Source organism: Perognathus longimembris, chromosome 13 (assembly GCF_023159225.1).
Source record: "Perognathus longimembris pacificus isolate PPM17 chromosome 13, ASM2315922v1, whole genome shotgun sequence".
NCBI classification, from domain to species: domain Eukaryota; kingdom Metazoa; phylum Chordata; class Mammalia; order Rodentia; family Heteromyidae; genus Perognathus; species Perognathus longimembris.
This window is the reverse complement of record NC_063173.1, coordinates 54,221,966-54,240,631: the sequence shown is the minus strand read 5'-3', so window position 1 is coordinate 54,240,631 and position 18,666 is coordinate 54,221,966. Positions and strand designations below refer to the sequence as shown.

The window sequence follows — 18,666 nt, the reverse complement described above, 5'->3', positions numbered from 1 at the left end:
TCTGTACCCTAAATCTTTTCTATTCTTGAAGCCTTAGCCTTTGAAACAGAAAAGCCTCCAAGAGGCTCCCTTTTCCTTACATCCTGGATATTCCCTACTTTCACCAGAGCCATAAGCTCCTTAACACAGGGCACCTCTGGTACTGCCCTTGTGCAGTATCTGCTCGGCACCCAGGGCCAATAATTACTCGGTGTCTTAGTCTGTTTTCTGTTGCTATAACTGAATGCCACAATCTAGGTAACCTATAAACACTAGAGGTTTATTCAGCTCATGTTTCTGGGAAGTTCAAGAACATGGCACTGGCATCTGATGGGCACTACATCAACATGGCAGAAGAAACACAGAGCACAAACTAAACGGTTCCGCAGGAGGGCTTGAATTCAGGGCCTTGCGCTGCTCTTGATTAGTTTTTCTGATCGCAACTGCCACTCTGCCACTGGAACCACACAAGTTCCACTTCTGACTTCCTGGAGATCAGAGAGAAAAAAAAATTCTCATGGACTTTGTTGCCCAGGCTTTGAACCACAATCCTCAGATCTCAGCCTCCTGAGAAGCTAGGGTGATAGGAGTGGCCACTGCTACAAAATACAATCAAATTTGAGTCTATTGCTGCTCCAATTGAGGCTACATACTTTGGATTTGAGATCCCGCCTAAACAAAAGTCATTTTATTTCCTGTCATACATCTAAACACTTGAGCTACCCAGCCTGTCTTGCAGCCTGTCATTCACCCAACCCAGGCACTGTGTGACACTCCTGGACTCTAAGAGCAAGCACAAGCCAGACATAACAGAATTTATGGGTAGTAGGAAACCTGGATAGCAGATAGCTTTTTTTTTTTTTTGCCAGTCCTGGGCTTTGAACTCCGAGCCAGAGCACTGTCCTTGGCTTCTTTTTTTGCTCAAGGCTAGCCCTCTTTCACTTAAGCCACAGCGCCACTTCTGGCCATTTTCTATATATGTGGTGCTGAGGAACCAAACCCAGGGCTTCATGTATACGAGGTGAGCACTCTGGCCACTAAGCCATATCCCAAGCCCAGCAGATAGCTCTTTATAAATAGCTGAATGACAATAGTTCTTTAAAGTGGGTTGGAGGAAAATCACAGGGTGCTGTGGAGACACTTATCTCTAATTAACCACCAAAAAAAAAGAAAAAACCAACCAAAAAACAACCAAAAAACAGTTAGAGGCCACAAGAGGGGCTCCAGAGAAAGAGACACTTAAAATGACACTGAAGTTTACATTGGGAGGTTTGGCAAAGAAGGGAGAAAAGGGAGAGAATTGATGAAAGCATTCAGGAAAAAAATTTGTTACCTGCCTAAGTGGGTGTGTTTGAGGCACTGGAAGGCAGAAGGTACAGGACTTGGAAGATTTCCCCTGCTCCCTTTCCTCATTGACGATCTTAGAAATGACTCTGGCCTCTTTCTTTAGGTCTCAGCACAAAGTGTCACTTCCTTAATCTGGGTGCTGGTGGTTCATACCTATCATCCTAGCTACTTAGGAGGCTGAGATCTGAGGATCATGGTTCAAAACCAGACTGAGAAGGAAAGTCTAGTAAGACTTTTATCTCTAACCACAAAAAACCAGAGGTAGAGCTGTAGCATAAAATCTCAGGGATAGCACTTAGGCCCTAAGCTCAACACACACACACACACACACACACACACACACACACACACACACACACACATCCTTAGAGACATGTCCTCTGAATCCCCTGCCTAAAGGAGTGTCCCTTCAGTCTCCAGTATTCCTTCTAGCTATCTTACTCAGATTTCTCTTGTTTATAGCACTTACCACTCTCTGGAACCAGCTGTCCTCTTGTACATTGATTGTAACTGTGTGACCCCCTCCCCAACAAAAAAATGTGAGCTCCAAGACAACAGGAAAACGCTCACATTCATCTTTATATCTCTGGTTATCAGAACAAGGCATGGCCCAGAGAAGGCACCTGATAAAAACGGAATAAAAAGTCTTGGGAACAGCGTGAATAGATTTGTCATGACAATTAAATGCTGGCTGTTGTGGGGGTGGGGATGAGAAACAGCCAGGCTGTAATCTGGATACTAGTTAGGTAGGACGTTTCTTAACTGTTATAGGAGAAATGATCTTTTTTTTTTTTTTTTGCCAGGCTTGGGCTTGGGACTCGGGACCTGAGCACTGTTCCTGGCTTCCTTTTGCTCAAGGCTAGCACTCTACTTCTTGAGCCACAGCACCACTTCCAGCTTTTTCTGTTTATGTGGTGCTGAGGAATCGAACCCAGGGCTTCATGAATGCTAGGCAAGCACTCTGCCACTAAGCCACATTCCCAGACCAAGAGATTATTGGGGTGTGTGTGTGTGTGTTTTTGCTGGTCCTGGAGCTTAAGTTCAGGGCCTGGGTGCTATACCTCAGCTTTTTGGTTAAAGGCTAGCTCTCTATCACTTGAACCACAGCTTTACTTCCAGGTGTGTGTGTGTGTTGGTTAATTGGAAATAATGATCTCATGGATTTTACTGTCCAGGTTAGCTTCAAACTGCAATCCTCAGATCTCAGCCTCCTGGGTAGCTAGGATTATAGGTGTGGCCATGGGCTCAGTTGAGCTTTCTTTATGGGGCCTTCTAGCAGTGTCTTTCAAAAGATGACCCAGAAGTGCTTGCCTCAGACTCACACCAGGTACTTACAAACTCTATAAGTGATTTTTCCCCCCAGTCCTGGGCCTTGAACTCTGAGCCTGAGCATTGTCCCTGGCTTCTTTCTTTGCTCAAGGCTAGCACTCTACCACTTGAGCCACAACGCCACTTCTGGCCATTTTCTATACATGTGGTGCTGCGGAATCAAACCCAGGGCTTCATGTATACCAGACAAGCACTCTTGCCACTAGGTCATATTCCCAGCCCCTCTCTAAGTGATTTCTTAAAAATCTTCATTTTAACGAACTGGTAGAGAAATTCTCTGGTATACAAAACAGTTTGAAAGACGTGATCTGACGTGCAGTAAGATTTCAAAATAAGCATTACCAAGTCAGGCATTGGTGGCTCATGCCTATAACCCTATCTACTCAGGAGGCTGAGATCTGAGGGTTGTGGTTCAAAGCCAGCCTTGGGCAGGAAGGTACATGACACTCTATCTTCAATTAACCACCAAAAAGTTGGAAGTGGAGCTGTGGTTCAAGTGGTAGAGCACTAGTGTTGTGCCAAGTCGCAAGACTACCCCCAAGAAGACCACCGAGATTCAGACACTCCGAAATGCAAAAGCAAGGCAAGGCTTTATTTAATGAGCTGCCAACTCGGGCCTCGTCCTACCCACCGACACAGTGGAGGTTAGGAGGAAGCCCCGAGCTGTGATTACACAGGGCTTATAAAGGCAAAGAACAAGGTTACAACAATCAGCTGTGCAAGCAAGATTAGAACACAGGTACAAATCTGATTGGCTCAGGGTTCGATTCTAAAATGGGGTTCACGTGGTGGGGCCTGACTTCAAAGTCTGGCACCTCACTAGCCATGAACAAAAAAAAGCTCAGGAAGGAGTGATATTGTCCAAAAAGAAATATACTCTTTACCTGACTTAGGTAACTGTGTAACCCCTCTGTACACCACTTTTTTTTTTTTTGGCCAGTCCTGGGCCTTGAACTCAGGGCCTGAGCACCAACCCTGGCTTCTTCCAGCTCAAGGCTAGCACTCTGCCACCTGAGCCACAGCGCCCCTTCTGGCCGTTTTCCATATATGTGGTGCTGGGGAATTGAACCCAGAGCTCATGTGTAGGAGGCAAGCGCTCTTGCCACTAGGCCATATTCCCAGCCCAGTACACCACTTTTATAATAACAAAATATATTTTTTTAAGCTAAGGGATAACGCCAAGGCTCTGGGTTCAAGCGCGCGCGCACACACACACACCCCTCCCCCACCAGCTGCCGAACTGCTGTGCCTTTAAGTTCCCGTTGTATGTTGGGAAATGTAGTTTGACATCGCCTTCCCGCCTCTTGTCTTCCGGAACCCTCTCCGGAAGAAGCCGAGTCTATCCGGAAATAGCCGAGCGTTCCGCGGCGGGCCTCTTCCTGCCGGGTTGCATTCTGGGAAAGGGCAGTTTCCGTTAGGTGTTGAAGGCTGAGGCGCGCCACCGGCTCCATTCCCACGTGAAGCGCTACGCGAGCCTCGCTGGGCCGCCTGGCTCGGTGCTCGCGCCTCCCGGAAGCCGCGGGGAACCGGAAGTGGCCCGTGGAAGCTCGGGAGCTGGTCCCGGAGCCCCGTGTGAGGCGATTCGGAGCGCTGAGGCGGCGCCATGTCGCTGATCTGCTCCAGTGAGTGTTGGCCGCGGCGGGTCGCGGGAGGCCCGAGAGCGGAGCCTGAGGGTTGTGCGGCGGTTGCGAGCCGGGGGTCGGGGTGAAGGCGGGAACGGGCGTCTGGGGGGCCGAGCTCCGGCCTGTCAGCTTCCCGAGTCCCCCCCGGCCCCCATAGAGGGATGCATTTGCGCGACTTGCACGCCCTGGGAAGGGTCGCGGCGAGGGGTCATTTCGAGGCCAAACCCCCTCGGCGTTACCGAGTGGAAAGGGGCTGAGCCGAGAGGGCACCCCGGCACGCCGGGGAAGCGGCTCCTGGTGTGGGAAACCCGAGGACCTGGGCAGGACCCCGTCTCCCGCCCGCGAGATTTGGCTCCAGGATCTGGGCCTCAGTTTCCCCATCCGAGAGTTGGAAAGTATTTGCCCCGGGTGCTTGTCTGAGGAGGCCTCGCTTGGGTCTCTTGAGTTTTGTGCAGTTGGTAAAGCACATACAAGGAGTTCTAGGCAGATAGAGGCTGCGATTCAGGAGTCTGACACAACGCACACTTAAGAACCCTTTATTAATTTGCCACACGCTTCCAGGACTGTGATCCCATCTTTATTTTCACAAGAATCCCCAAACCCATGGTTTTTCACTTCCCTGTGATTATTTTATTTTGGCATACACTTCTTTTCCTTCTTCATGTTTCATCAGGTTACTAGCTTCCCCATCACTTTCTCTGTTCCTTCCCCCTTAATCCAAAGAGGTAAAGGAAAGGGAGGAAACAATGAACAGAAAATGGGCTCTCACACTAAGAAATTATAGTTTACAAAGTATTTTCACTTGCATGATTTTTTCTTTTTTTGCCAGTCCTGGGACTTGAACTCAGAGGCCTGGGCAATGTCCCTGAGCTCTTTTTGCTCAAGGCTAGCACTCTACCGTTTAGCCACAGGCACCATTTCTGGCTTTTTTGTTTATGTGGTACGGAGGAATTGAACCCAGAGTTCCCAGTATGCTAGGCAAGCACTCTACCACCGAGCCACATTTCTGGCCCTGCACGATTTCTTTTTAAGAAGCTCTTAAGCTCCGTTTTATTTGCCCAGCACCAGCTTTTCCCTTGTAGCTGAGGCAAAACAGTATCTAGATTCCATGATTGAGCCTGGACTGACAGTGGGCAGATTAATAGGAGAAAGACCATATTTCACTATATGGGTGGGCACAAGAGTCCTCAGAAATAGGCTTCAAGAAGGGGAGTTTATAGAATACCGTGAGGTACAAAAAGGTAAGGGGGAAAAAAGTAAGAATCAAAGCTTGGGACTATAAGAGAACAACAGAATAGTGACACACACACAGGTTATGACAGGGTGAAGAAAATTAGATGGAAATAGAAACTGTCTTGTGCAGATAAAAAGCCTCACAAATAGTAAAAGTTGTTTTCAAGCAGCCTTCAAAACAGCAGGTACACCTCTGAGTATGAAGGCCTTCATTCCCCTGCTCAGGTTAGCCTGTCTTTTCTGGTTATGGGAAGTTAAGAGAAAGCCCCAAGGACAGGAGGGCCAAAAACCAAAAAAAAGTCCCAAAGACTTTGACTCTGCTTCTGCTTATGAGACCTTCCAATCTCTTATTAATTCAGTGTACACAGCATGCCAAAGTTGCACACTTGGGAGTATTATTTTTTGAGCCCCAAGACTCACGCACTCATACCTTCACCATCTACATGTTTACCGAGTGCCTTCTTGCCATCTGCATTGCACTGGAGGTCAGAGCCCAACTGTAATCCCTGTCTTCAATCTTGTCTGAAGCGCTTAGAGCCATGTTCTGTACCTAGTAAACACTGAAAGTGTTTAATATAGTGCCTGTCACATTGCTTTGAATTTTGTCTGATGATTCATCCAGAGCTTTAGACTGTGATGGATGGCTGCTGTAATTTGAGTGATGTTTCTGTATCTCCATCATGTGCCTACAAAAGTGAGATGGGGGCTGGGAATGTGGCTTAGCGGTAGAGTGCTTGCCTAGCATGCATGAAACCCTGGGTTCGAGTCCTCAGCACCACATAAACAGTAAAAAGCCAGAAGTGGTGCTGTGGCTCAAGTGGTAGAGTGCTAGCTTTGAGCAAAGAGAAGCCAGGGACAGTGTTCAGGCCCTGAGTCCAAGCCCCAGGACTGGCAAAAAAAAAAAAGATGGGCAGGGCTTATTGATTGCCATCTAGGTACCTGGCACATAGTTGTGTTTGTAATCATTTATTGACTCTTGCTGTCAGGAGGTTAATGGAGAAACCAGTTATGTAGCTGGAAAGCATTCTGGAGCTAGATGAAGAATCCCCTAGGTCCAAGATTCCTTTTCTCACCAAGCTTACTACCTGCTTTTCTTTGCAGTTTCCAATGAAGTGCCAGAGCATCCGTGTGTGTCCCCTGTCTCTAATCACGTGTATGAACGGCGGCTCATTGAGAAGTACATTGCAGAGAATGGTACAGACCCTATTAACAACCAGCCTCTCTCGGAGGAGCAACTCATTGACATCAAAGGTGCCTACCGGGGGCTGGGGTTCAGGGCCATCATAGCTCAGCTTGGGAGGGTGGCAGGTGGAGCCAGTCTCATGGAGGAGCTGATAGTGGCTCACAGTGTCAAAAGGGAAAAGGCAGTGAGGGATGGGATGAGTCTGGGTTTTGTGGTTCTTCACTCCTTTTTCCCTCTCTTGGCAGTTGCTCACCCAATCCGGCCCAAACCTCCCTCGGCTACCAGCATCCCAGCCATTCTGAAAGCCTTGCAGGATGAGTGGGTGAGTTCCTGGAAGAGACTCTGTCTCCCTCACTCTAATAGAGTGCATCACTGGACTACCACCTGTGGGCTGGAAGAATGGAGCATTGTTTCCTTCTGTCCCTCACTCTCCTTCCTTCCTCCATTTCTTCTACTGGGGACCAAACCGAGGGCCTCGCTTGTGCTAGGCAAGTGCTCTACCATTTAACTGCACTCTTATTTACTTTTTATTTTTGTTTGTGTCAGTCCCAGGACTTGAACTCAGGGCCTAGTTGCTGTCCCTGAGCTTTTGTGATCATGCCTAGTATTCTACTGCCTTGAGCCATAGCTTCACTTCTTGCCTCTTGGTGGTTAATTGGAGGTAAGAGTCTCACAGACTTTCCTGCCCAGGCTGCCTTGGAACCATGATCCTCAGATCTTAACCTCCTGAATTGCTAGGATTATAGGCATGAGCCACTAGCACCTGGCTGCACCCTTGTTTTCTTAGCAGCTTTGTTTTCTTGTTTGAGAAGCAGGATGGTAGCACAGGAGGGTTGTAGAAATCACACAGATCTGGGCTCCAGCTTGGGTCTGTTGCTTATTAACTATGTGACTGGGCATGCTGCTCAATCTCTGTCCTGATTCTCCTGACCACAGAACATAGATTACAAGTGTCTCTAGGTTTTATAAGGCGAAAAGAATAAAACTAAAGTATGAACTTTACATCAGTGAGTTTTCTCATGACTAAGAGGAACATCTGGCACGTAGGTATCTTAAAAAATGAATGGATAAAACCAGAAACTAGTAGCTTATCGGTAATCATAGCTACTCAGGAGTCTGAGAACTGAAAAATAGGTTTGAAGTAAGCCTGAGCAGGAAAGTCTGTGGGATTCTTCTCTCCATTTAACCACCAAAAGACCAGAAGTGAAGCTGTGGCTCAAGTGATAGAGTGCCAGAACAAAAAAGGGACAGTGCTCAGGCCTTGAGTTTCAGCCCTAGTACTGGCACTAAATAAGTGAATGGATGAATGAATGAATGAGTCAATCTTAAGGGACTGTCTACTTTAGTCCCTCACATAGTGCAAATGACCAGTGGAGGCGGCAGGGTTATTTTCTTAGAGAGCTGATATATTATAACTACTGTTTGGTAGGAAATCAGAGGAGGTGGGAAGTGGCTCCCACTTGTGTCTGTGTGCTCAATTTTATGGGGCAGATGCTTGGTGTGTTGGTCTGCCATTGCATCCAGGGTCCCTGGATGTTGCTTGGTTCTCTGAACCTCCAGTTGGTTGCAGCACAGAAGGTAGCATCTCCTCGGGGCCTGACCCCTTCCCCCCTCGCAGTGACCTTTCCCTTCCCAGGATGCCGTCATGCTGCACAGCTTCACCCTGCGCCAGCAGCTGCAGACGACCCGCCAGGAGCTGTCACACGCTCTCTACCAGCACGATGCTGCCTGCCGTGTCATCGCCCGTCTCACCAAGGAGGTCACTGCTGCCCGAGAAGGTGTGGCTTGTCCCCAGTTGTCCCCACTCTGGACGGACCCTGCTGTGTGACAGCCCCTTTCTAACATGCTCTTTTCTCACAGCCCTGGCTACCCTGAAACCACAAGCCGGTCTCATCGTACCGCAAGCTGTGCCAAGCTCACAACCCAGTGTTGTGGTGAGTGTCTCCCCCCCCACCTGCCAGCAGCCATTTGTGTGCACTGGTTCATATAACTCTCCTTGTGCAGAGCAGGAGAGTGCCTCCCTTGTTTCCAGCATTCTTGTGTTTCTCACCCTTGCCTCTTCTCTGCAGGGCGCAGGTGAGCCCATGGACTTGGGCGAGCTGGTGGGAATGACCCCCGAGATTATCCAGAAGGTAAATCATGCTCTCATGTGGTGGGAGTGCTGTGGACCCCACTGTTTACCACCTGCCTTGGGTCCATTGCCAATAATAACCCACACCCATGGGGAGGAGTGCGAAGCACAGCCCAGTGGGTTCTTGGACCAGGTTGCCTAGGCTTGTATCTTGGTGCTCTTGCTTTATAAGCTTTATGCCCCTTGCTCACTTAGCCAACCTTTCTGTGCCTCATTCCTCTTGCTTCTAACCTGTGAACAATAGCACTTCCCTCGTAGGCCTGGAGGAGAGATTTAATTACTGATAAATGCCATGCTTACATCTTACTGTGATGGGAATTTGCAGATATTAAACTGCATTGTTTCATGTTGTTTTCCTGTTAGACAGACAGGATAGGAATTGTCATTTTTATGGGTGAGGAATCTCAGTGAGGTTCAAAGGCATAGCTTAGAAGAGGCAGTGCTAGGCTTCTGATTCTACCCCAGGGCCCTTCCTCATGGGGCTCTCGATAGTGTTTTTCTGAGCTGCTCAGGCGTCCGCATGCACCCAAGTTCTCACCTGTGTGGCATAAACCTGAGAGTTTCCCCGAGCCATTTATTACCTCTGCAGACTGGGCAGGTGACTTCTCTTCACTGAGGCTCTGGTTCCTCCACTGGGAAATAAGTCCTGAACACTCACCTCAGATAAGGCTGGGGTAAAGAAGAGTGTTAGCATTGAACTTGGTGATGGGTGTGAAAATCCAGAGGTGGCTAGCATCTGGTGTGCTGGCCCAAGCATGTGTCTCACCTTGAGCCTCCCCAATTTCTCCCACAGCTGCAAGACAAGGCCACGGTGCTAACCACGGAGCGTAAGAAGGTGAGTCCTCTTCCAGAGCCAGGCGAGAGTTGGCCTGGCGTGTGCTGCCTGGCTTCTTGGGGAGGAAAGAGAGTCATTGAGTCCTGCACTCATTGTTGCTTTTCTTTGGGGGGCATTGCATTTGGTTAGAGAGGGAAGACTGTGCCCGAGGAGCTGGTGAAGCCAGAAGAGCTCAGCAAATACCGGCAGGTGGCATCCCACGTGGTGAGTGGCTTTGTGCCCCCTAACTTAGAGACAAGCTCCCAGCAGTTTCCGTGGCAAGGCGCAGGTAGCATGGGGGAACAGTGAATGAAAAGCTGTCCAGGGCTGTGGCCTTGTACCTTATCTTGGCTACTGAGTTGCTAGGCTTTGCCTGCTTAGCTCTGCATTTTGCAGTAATACAGTGAGCAAGTTGCTGCCCCCAGGCAGAAAGCCAGACTAAATAGATAAGGAATGGAAGTCACTCGTGTTTGCCTGGCTGGGGAGGTGATTAGGGTGGAAGTGGGGGAATTGTGTGGCTTTTTGGCCTGCCTCCATTTGGCTCTGGTTTTTGTGTGGTTCTCTCAAGGGACTGCACAGTGCCAGTATTCCTGGGATCCTCGCCCTGGATCTCTGTCCCTCTGACACCAACAAGATCCTTACTGGTAAGTCTGGGCCTGGTCCTCTTCGTGGTCCTGGGGACAGAAGGACCTTCTGCAAAGGGGTCAGTGTTCTGATTATTGGCCTCTTTTTGGGTCTTCTTTAGGAGGTGCAGATAAAAATGTTGTTGTCTTCGATAAGAGTTCTGAGCAAATCCTGGCCACCCTTAAAGGCCACACCAAGAAAGTCACCAGTGTGGTGTTTCACCCTTCTCAGGTGAGTTCTCCCAGCCATTGCACTTCATCTTTCCCGAGCCCTGCCTCAGAGGCTTAGGGTCTCGGTGAAATAAGGCAGAGGAAGCACTGATGAGGAATGGGCATTTGTGGGCCTTGGGAGCAGAGATTGCACATGAAGTCTCTCCTAAGACAGCAGTCTTGAAGCCAGCAGGAGAGACGGAATGCTATTTGGCAAGGTGTATTTATTGAAACGTTCATTATAAACTACAGTGGACAGATAGATATCTGAGGAAGATAGATTCATGCTTCCTCCAGGGAGGGGAGTCTAAGCTAAATGTTGACTGTTGGGGCTGGGAATATGGCCTAGTGGCAAGAGTGCTTGCCTCCTACACATGAAGCTCTTGGTTCGATTCCCCAGCACCACATATATGGAAAACGGCCAGAAGGGGCGCTGTGGCTCAAGTGGCAGAGTGCTAGCTTTGAGCGGGAAGAAGCCAGGGACAGTGCTCAGGCCCTGAGTCCAAGGCCCAGGACTGGCAAAAAAAAAAAAAAAATGTTGACTGTTGACCCTGAAGTGGCTTCAAAAGGTTGAAGCTCTGGATAATCTTTCAGGGTAAAGGGAGCTTGTTAGGCCGGATTAAACGGCTCCATGGAATTTGCGTTTTAGTTATAGGGCCGTTTGGACTGGGCCTGTAGAAGTGCATGGCAACCTTGCTTTTCTCTTGACTTTGGATAGTGGAGATTGAAAAATAACATGCCATATTTTTGATAAACTGAAACTTCATTCAAATTAAAAGCACTTTTTCTGTTTACTTGGTGTTAGTAGTTGTGCCTTTTGTCAAATAGTTAATTTTAAAAAACGGTATTTATATCTTGCAACTTAATGTCCTACCCAAAATATTTTGTCAAAATAATGGTAAACACTTTAAGTGCTTCCTCTATTCTCCTCTAGGTCTTTTAGAAAATTAATTGGTCCCTGAAATCCAGAAGTGCATTGAAATATGACTTGTAGTCTTTTCCAGACCCAACACTGTTCAAACCTGTGACATGTGGCAAACTGAATTAAAAATTCAGGACCTCAGTTTTCAGTTTTCTCTATGGTCCTGGAAATTGCCGGGTGGTACTTACCCTCATTGCCACCAGGGGGCGAGGCCACCACAAGGCTTGATGGTGCCTGATCATGTCATTTGAGTAGCATATCTGGTTGGTTTTCTTGGGCATTGTTTGGCTTAAATTAGCTTGCATTAGTTTACAAAGCCTGTTTAGTCTGTTTCTCCTTTTGGCAGCTCATGTTTTGCCTCTTGGCTTTTCTTTTAGGAACTGGTGTTTTCTGCCTCACCAGATGCCACCATCAGGATTTGGTCTGTCCCAAACACCTCGTGTGTACAGGTTGTTCGGGCCCATGAGAGCGCAGTGACAGGCCTCAGTCTCCATGCCACCGGCGACTATCTTCTGAGCTCCTCTGATGACCAGGTGCTGGTCCAGTCAGGTCCCTGAACTTGTACTTGCTGGAGGAGGGGGCATCTTGTCAACCACAGGCAGTTTCCCGGGTCCTGAGAGGCAATGTCCTTTCTGCAGGAAGAGCTAGCTTTGCCAGGGTTTGCTGTACCATGGGCTCTGCAGGCCACCAGACTCTAGGGACCCATTTTCTCACTGGCTTCTTTGTCTTTCTTTTGTAGTACTGGGCCTTCTCTGACATCCAGACAGGGCGTGTGCTGACCAAGGTGACAGATGAGGCCTCGGGCTGCTGTAAGTTGCCTCGGAGATGCTGGGTGCATTGGTTTGCTGCCTGTCCTTTGTCCTAAAGAGCATGTTTATCACTGTACCAGCCTAGTACTGCTGGGCGTAGTAGGAAACAGCAGGAGGCAGGCTCGCCTGGTGTTAGTCTCTCATGGCGGATGCTGATCACAGGCCGTCTTCCTTCTCCACAGCTCTCACCTGTGCACAGTTCCACCCTGATGGGCTCATTTTTGGAACTGGAACCATGGACTCTCAGATCAAGATCTGGGACTTAAAGGTGAGACACAGACACCTTAATCTGAAGCTCGCTCAGGGTCAGGGTTAGAGATGTTGTCTAGTGGATTATGGCACCAGGCTCTTGGGGTGTTCCTGTGGGTAGGTGTGTGCGGTATGGGGTGGTGTGTGCTTATGGGCCATAGGTTGAGCTGTCCACAGCATCCCTAAATGACACGGGCTTCAGAAGTAGGAGTTGCTTCCTTCCCTCTCCTGAGCAGTAGGTGACCTATTTACCACTCACCCCACACCTGTAGGAGCGCACCAATGTGGCCAACTTCCCTGGCCACTCAGGTCCTATCACCAGCATCGCCTTCTCCGAGAATGGCTACTACCTGGCCACAGCAGCTGATGACTCCTCTGTCAAGCTTTGGGACTTGCGCAAGCTTAAGAACTTCAAGACGTTGCAGCTGGACAACAACTTTGAGGTATGCCCCTCCCCAGTATCTGCTCACATTGATGGCTCCTTCTGTGTGTCCCCCAGTTGCCCCATACTTCCTGTTCCCTGTGGGCTGACCTCTCTTTCTGGTTCTGACAGGTCAAGTCCTTGATCTTTGACCAGAGTGGTACCTATCTGGCCCTTGGGGGCACAGATGTTCAGATCTACATCTGCAAACAGTGGACAGAGATTCTTCACTTTACAGGTAGGACTGGCTCTGGGCTCCTGAGGTTGTGGGAGGCCCGAGTCCTGGCAGAGATTTGCCCAGGCTGCTGCTTTTTCTCTTCTTGTAGCTGGGGTGGAACTGGGGGCTTTGTGCATGTGAGGCAAATGACCTCTGAGTACAGTACAGTATTTACTTAACTATGGTGCCTGAGTAGATTTCCTCCTTCTGAGCAGTCCTGTGCACCTCGGGGTGTGGCTTGCCCTCTGAGAGCTTTAGCTGCTTCATCCAAAAAGTAGGGCTCTTGGCACTGTTTGGCAGAGTGTGCCGGCTGATGGTGTGGAGGTTGCATGCATGGTAGCATGCCACTCAGATGCTGCATGAAGGCTGGTTTCTGTTGTCTTTGTGATAAAATTTATTAGCGGGTTGCAGGCAAGATTGTAGATTTTTTTTTCACTCATATTTTCCTAGCCCTGCCCAGTGTGTCTGTTCCAAAAGAGTCACAGCCTGTTTACGTGGCCCGTGGCTTCAGCTCCACACTAGGCCCAGAGGTGTGCTTTGGAGCTGCATTGGGTAGAATGGCGGCCTAGGGGGACTGGGCAGGCTTTTAGTGGGGAGCTGGTGGTTCTACATGTCAACCAAAATCTAGAAGGAATTTGCCCCACAGAGGGGGTTGTTTAGCCTCAGCTGCTGTTGGCTGTTTTCTGGGGCCTAGTTGCCCTGGAGTTGGAGCCCCCTGACCATCATCAAGCTCTGGTCCTCTCCAGATGGCATCACGGAGTTAGAAGGAAACATACAGCAGCAGAGTAAAGCCAGGGTTTTCAGCTGAATTGAATTTCAGTTACCCAGAAACTCAGGCAAGGACGAGGACTGACATTCCTATACTCATTCATCCCGCCGGTGGGAAGTGGTGAGCAGGATACTGTCTTTTAGTCGGCCAGGGACGACATAAACTAGCAGTACTGTGCAGTGTGCTAAGTGCTGTCAGGGTGACACTGAGCACTCTGTCCTGCCAGCCCTAAAAGACAGGGACAAGCCACCTTACATCTGCCTCTTGCCTCTCTCCCCAGAGCACAGTGGTCTGACCACGGGGGTGGCCTTTGGACACCACGCCAAGTTCATCGCTTCAACCGGCATGGACAGAAGCCTCAAGTTCTACAGCCTGTAGGCCCTGTGCCTTCTTTCAGTAGCTGGGCCTCATCTCAGCAGTGGGTTAGAGTTAGAGGGGAAGGGGGTGGGGGGGTATCTTTTTGGGGGAGGGGGGTGTGGGGAGGGAACGTTCATACCATTTCATTCTGATCTGGTTGATGGCCTGAGAGCCATGGGGCATGGAACTCCCTCATCCATGCAGCCTCCAGGCTCCACGGGGACGGACATGACATGGGGGGAGCTGTCACCCTAGTAAGGCTCAGGGATGGAGCCCAGAGCCTCCCCTGGTGGTGACAGCTGTTCCATACTCCCTTTGTTTCAGTTCCCGCGACACAGGCTGAGCCAAGGGAACTGTGAAGCGGGCGGGCAAGAGGGCTTGTTCAGGTTTTTGTAAGCAGTGATATAGTTTCATTAAAAAAAGAAAACAATAAGCCTTAGCCCCCTGTGTCTGTCTGTACCAGAGATCTTGGGGGGAGGGGGGGTCGAGCATCAAGAGGAAGGAGCACATGGCACGAGGAAGCCTGGCCTGGGCCTGCTGGCGAGGAGCTGTGAGTCCAGTAGGTTTCTTTGACCACAGGTGGTAAGAAATTTGTTGCTAACTGGCCAAGGTAAAAAAGGAGGTTTTGCTGATGAGTTGATACGTGGGTGCAGCGTTGGTTGTAAGGGAGCCGGCCAGGGAGCAGGGAATGAAGGGGCTAGGTGACAGATGTGTGTGGAGGGTTCATGCAGTCCCGTGGCTGCTTTACATGAGGTCACGAAAGGCCAAGCACACGGAATCCTGAAGGACAGGGAGCTCAAGGGGGAGGAGAGGCGGATGAGATGGGAGCAGGGTGGAGGCCAGTGGAGTGTGGGGGCCACTGGGCGTGGCCTAGGGACGGGTGTGCTCTGATCCACTGGGAGGGCCATCCTGATGGAATGCTGTGGAGTCAGTACAGATGGGAATTTGTGCCGGGAGGGGAGCTGGAAATGGGCTCTGTTGGTGCGTGGCCTTCAGGTGTGTTCTGTGAGCAGCGCTGGCTCCACCTGCCCTGGGGCCCTGAGTCTAGAGACTTGCAGGCATAAAGCATTTTAACTTCCTCACCTAGTTTCCTTCAGTTGAGCAGGCTAGCCTTCACTGTAAGCATTAACGCTCTGCTGCTCTGGCCCTAGCGCAGCCCAGGTGTCAGCTGTTGGAAAGGCCATTCCAGCGCATGCATCCTGGAGCCCCTGGGAAGTGGCTGAGCCCTGAGGCAAGGTTTGGAGCTTTCTCATCTTCCATCACAAGGACCCTCGCCAATCCGTTGCCTGGCTTTGAAGCTGTGATTCAAAATGTGATTGAACTAGTTCAATCTATCAAACAACTTTGTTTATTCTGATCTATGAGGTGGTTGGGTTTTTTTTTGTTTGTTTTGGTGGTGCTAGGGATCAAAACAAACACTTGAACTCACAGCCTTGGAGCTGCCAAGAAGGTGCTCTACTTGAGCCAGGACTCTAGACCTTTTTTTGCTTTAATTATTTTTCATATAGGAGCTTGTGTTTTTGTCCAGACTGGCCTAGGACCAAGATCCTACTGTCTGTGCCACCTACCTAGCTGCAACACAGGCACATGCCACCGTGCCCAGCTTATTTTGTTCAGATGGAGTCTCACCTAACTTTTTGGGCTGGCCTCTCCAATCCTTACTTCCTGAGCAATTGAGATTACAGGGGTGAGCTGCTGAGCCCAGCCTTAAGGGCTTTTTTTTCTCTCTTGGCAGTACGTGGGCCTGTGAACCTAGGGGTTGGCGGTATGGCCTGGGCCATTCTGAGGTGCAGTTGGCCCAGGGCCCCCACAGCACAGAAGCCATCCCGTGGTTTCTAGTGTTTCATGTTAATGTACATTCTCTAAGCCTGCCTAAGGAGGGAATCCGTTCTCACAGTGTTCTACTCCAGGGAGCCTTTGGGCAATCAAGATCAAACCCTAGGTCGCTTGAACTGAAGGGTCCTCTGTCTTATGCTGGAGCCTGGCGCACTAATGCAAGCGGCCACCGGGGGGCAGTGCAGTGCCCGGCTCTCCAGCTCTGCAGCTTTCCATGGTGTGCCTTTGTGTCTGAACTTCTGGGTCTGAAACGGAATTTTTTTGGGAAGTGTTGGCTACCAATGTCCCTGCTCTGCACTGGTAGCTAGTGGTGTATAAAGGGTCTGGGTGGCCCCTGCCGTGGACACGCGTGCTGTGAAGGTTTGACTTGAGTGCCCACTCTCCCACAGACCTGTCTGTAGGCTTTGAGGACACAAAGCAGTTGGAAGAAAATCCATGTTGGGCTGGGTGCTGAGAGCTCACACCTGTAATCCTAGCTACTTGGGAGGATGCGTGTGTGTATTTAAAACTGTATGTATACATGTATATATATTTAAACTAAGTTTTGAACTTTATATAAACGGAACTGTTTTATCTGCTTTTACTCACTATTGTTCTTTTTTTTTTTTTTTTTTGGCCAGTCCTGGGGCTTGGACTCAGGGCCTGAGCACTGTCCCTGGCTTCTTTTTGCTCAAGGCTAGCACTCTACCACTTGAGCCACAGCGCCACTTCTGGCCATTTTCTGTATATGTGGTGCTGGGGAATTGAACCCAGGGCCTCACGTATACAAGGCAAGCACTCTTGCCACTAGGCCATATCCCCAGCCCACTCACTGTTGTTCTTTAGTTAACCTGTCCTGGCACCTGTAGCTGTAGTTCATTCATTGTTGTACAAGCAAAGGCAAGTGTGAAACACTTCACACAGGTGCCAGGCCAGTGTTTGGACATGTGTCTCCTACATGGTTCCCATGTTCTAGGAGTGCACTGGGCTTGGGACTGGGCCAGTGGATTGTGCTTTTTTAAATTTCATTATTATACAGGTAATGTACTGGGGGGGGGGGGTGTTACAGTTACATAAGTCAGTTAAAGAGTACATTTCTTTTCCCCCACCCTCTCCCAGATTTGGGTTGTACTTTTAAGCAGTTTTTCTGAAGTGATCTAGGATCTAAGCGTAGCTGGTGCAGTATGTGGTGTGGCCCGTACCAAATTGCTGCGTTGCATGCACGGAACCCAGCCCTTCCTCAGACATAATTAAGGGGCTGGGGCCCAAGTCTTACCTTAATAAAAACAATTGCCCCAAATTCCACTGTAGGGAGGTAGGTTCTGTTGTTAATAAATGCTTGTTTTAGTTTTATCCCTTTTGTGGTTATAAACCATGTTTCTGTGAGCATCCTGGTGCCGGGATTATTCCAGGCTACTGATCTGAAAGCCTGTTATAATGTGAGGTGACAGGATGCAGTTTTGCAGCATCAGTGTCTTGACGTCCTGGTTCACAGCAATGGGGTGCGTCTGTCTCCAAAACTTACCAGCACTCAGAAAGGCTGAGATCTGGAGATCTAGATTCAAAGCCAGCATGGGCAGAAAAGTCCTGTGAGACTCTCTTAAAAATCTCCGAGGAACCACCAAAAAGCTGGAAGTGGAGCTGTGGCTCAAGTGGTAGGGCACCAGCCTTGAGTAAGAAAGCTAAGGGACAGTGCTCAGGCCTTGAATTCAAGACCCAGTACTGGCGCGCACACACACATTTTTTTGACCTTTTCATTTTGCCAGTCTGGGACAATAAAATATGAGTGACAATTTTCTTAAACAGAAAAGAATCCTCCCCCACACACACATAAAAAACAATGTTTGATCAGTGAAAACTTTGAAGATGTTGATCCCTTGATTTGTGACTGCTCTTTACAAATGACAGATTTAAAACACAAAGGGCAGTTCATTAGATACTAATGGCTGTAAAGACAACTAGCCAGTGCTTGTGGCTCACTCCTGTATTCCTACCTACTCAGAAGGTTGAGATCTGGAGAATCTCACTCAAGCCAGCTTGGGCAGAAAAGTTCATAAGACTATCTTTGGTTAACTAGCAAAACAGCCAGGCTGGAGGTATGACTCAAGTGGTAGAGCACCAGCCAATCAAGCCAATTGAATAATGAGTCCCTAAGTTCAGACAGACCTTCGTACTTGCCCCCCCCCAAAAAAATTAATCAAAGAGATCCATCTTAAGACTAATGCTGCTTGACTTTTGCTCAGATAGGCAGAGATTTAGTCTACAGGCCGAAAATACCCACAGTCTCAATGCCCACCCAGCATAAGGGATGTGGCTTTTCACCCAGCATATCTACCTATCAATGTCTTTTCTTGCCACTCTTTGAACTCAGGGCTTGAGCACTGTCCCTGGCTTTTTGCTCAAGGCTTAGCACTCTGCCAACTTGAGCCACAGCACCACTTCTGGCCTTTTCTATATATGTGGGGCTGAGGAATCGAACCTAGGGCTTCGTGTATATGAGCCAAGCACTCTTGCCACTAGGCCACATTCCCAGCCCCCTATCAATTTCTTCTAAAATAGTATATGATAGAATGAGAAGCTTGAGAACTTCCGTATCACCAGGCTTGCCTTCCTTTTAAAAGGCGTCAAATAATCTG

At 49.2% G+C, this 18,666-nt stretch overlaps 1 protein-coding gene across 2 annotated transcripts; it reads left to right on the top strand.

Annotated features, from left to right (window-relative positions):
• The first annotated feature begins 4,049 nt into the window (after positions 1–4,049).
• Positions 4,050–14,654, top strand: Prpf19 (pre-mRNA processing factor 19). 2 transcript variants are annotated; one of them, XM_048360501.1, is made up of 17 exons: positions 4,050–4,277; positions 6,612–6,761; positions 6,939–7,015; positions 8,330–8,471; positions 8,554–8,627; positions 8,763–8,825; positions 9,618–9,659; positions 9,789–9,863; positions 10,207–10,282; positions 10,384–10,493; positions 11,771–11,926; positions 12,133–12,202; positions 12,385–12,470; positions 12,724–12,894; positions 13,005–13,110; positions 14,139–14,276; positions 14,540–14,654. In XM_048360501.1, exons 1-16 carry the CDS (start codon positions 4,259–4,261, stop codon positions 14,234–14,236), a joined length of 1,515 nt encoding a protein of 504 aa, XP_048216458.1. In that variant the 5' UTR covers positions 4,050–4,258; the 3' UTR covers positions 14,237–14,276; positions 14,540–14,654. The 2 variants fall into 2 exon arrangements, with proteins under 2 accessions (XP_048216458.1, XP_048216457.1); XM_048360500.1 differs by having other exon boundaries at positions 14,139–14,280.
• The last annotated feature ends 4,012 nt before the right edge of the window (positions 14,655–18,666 follow it).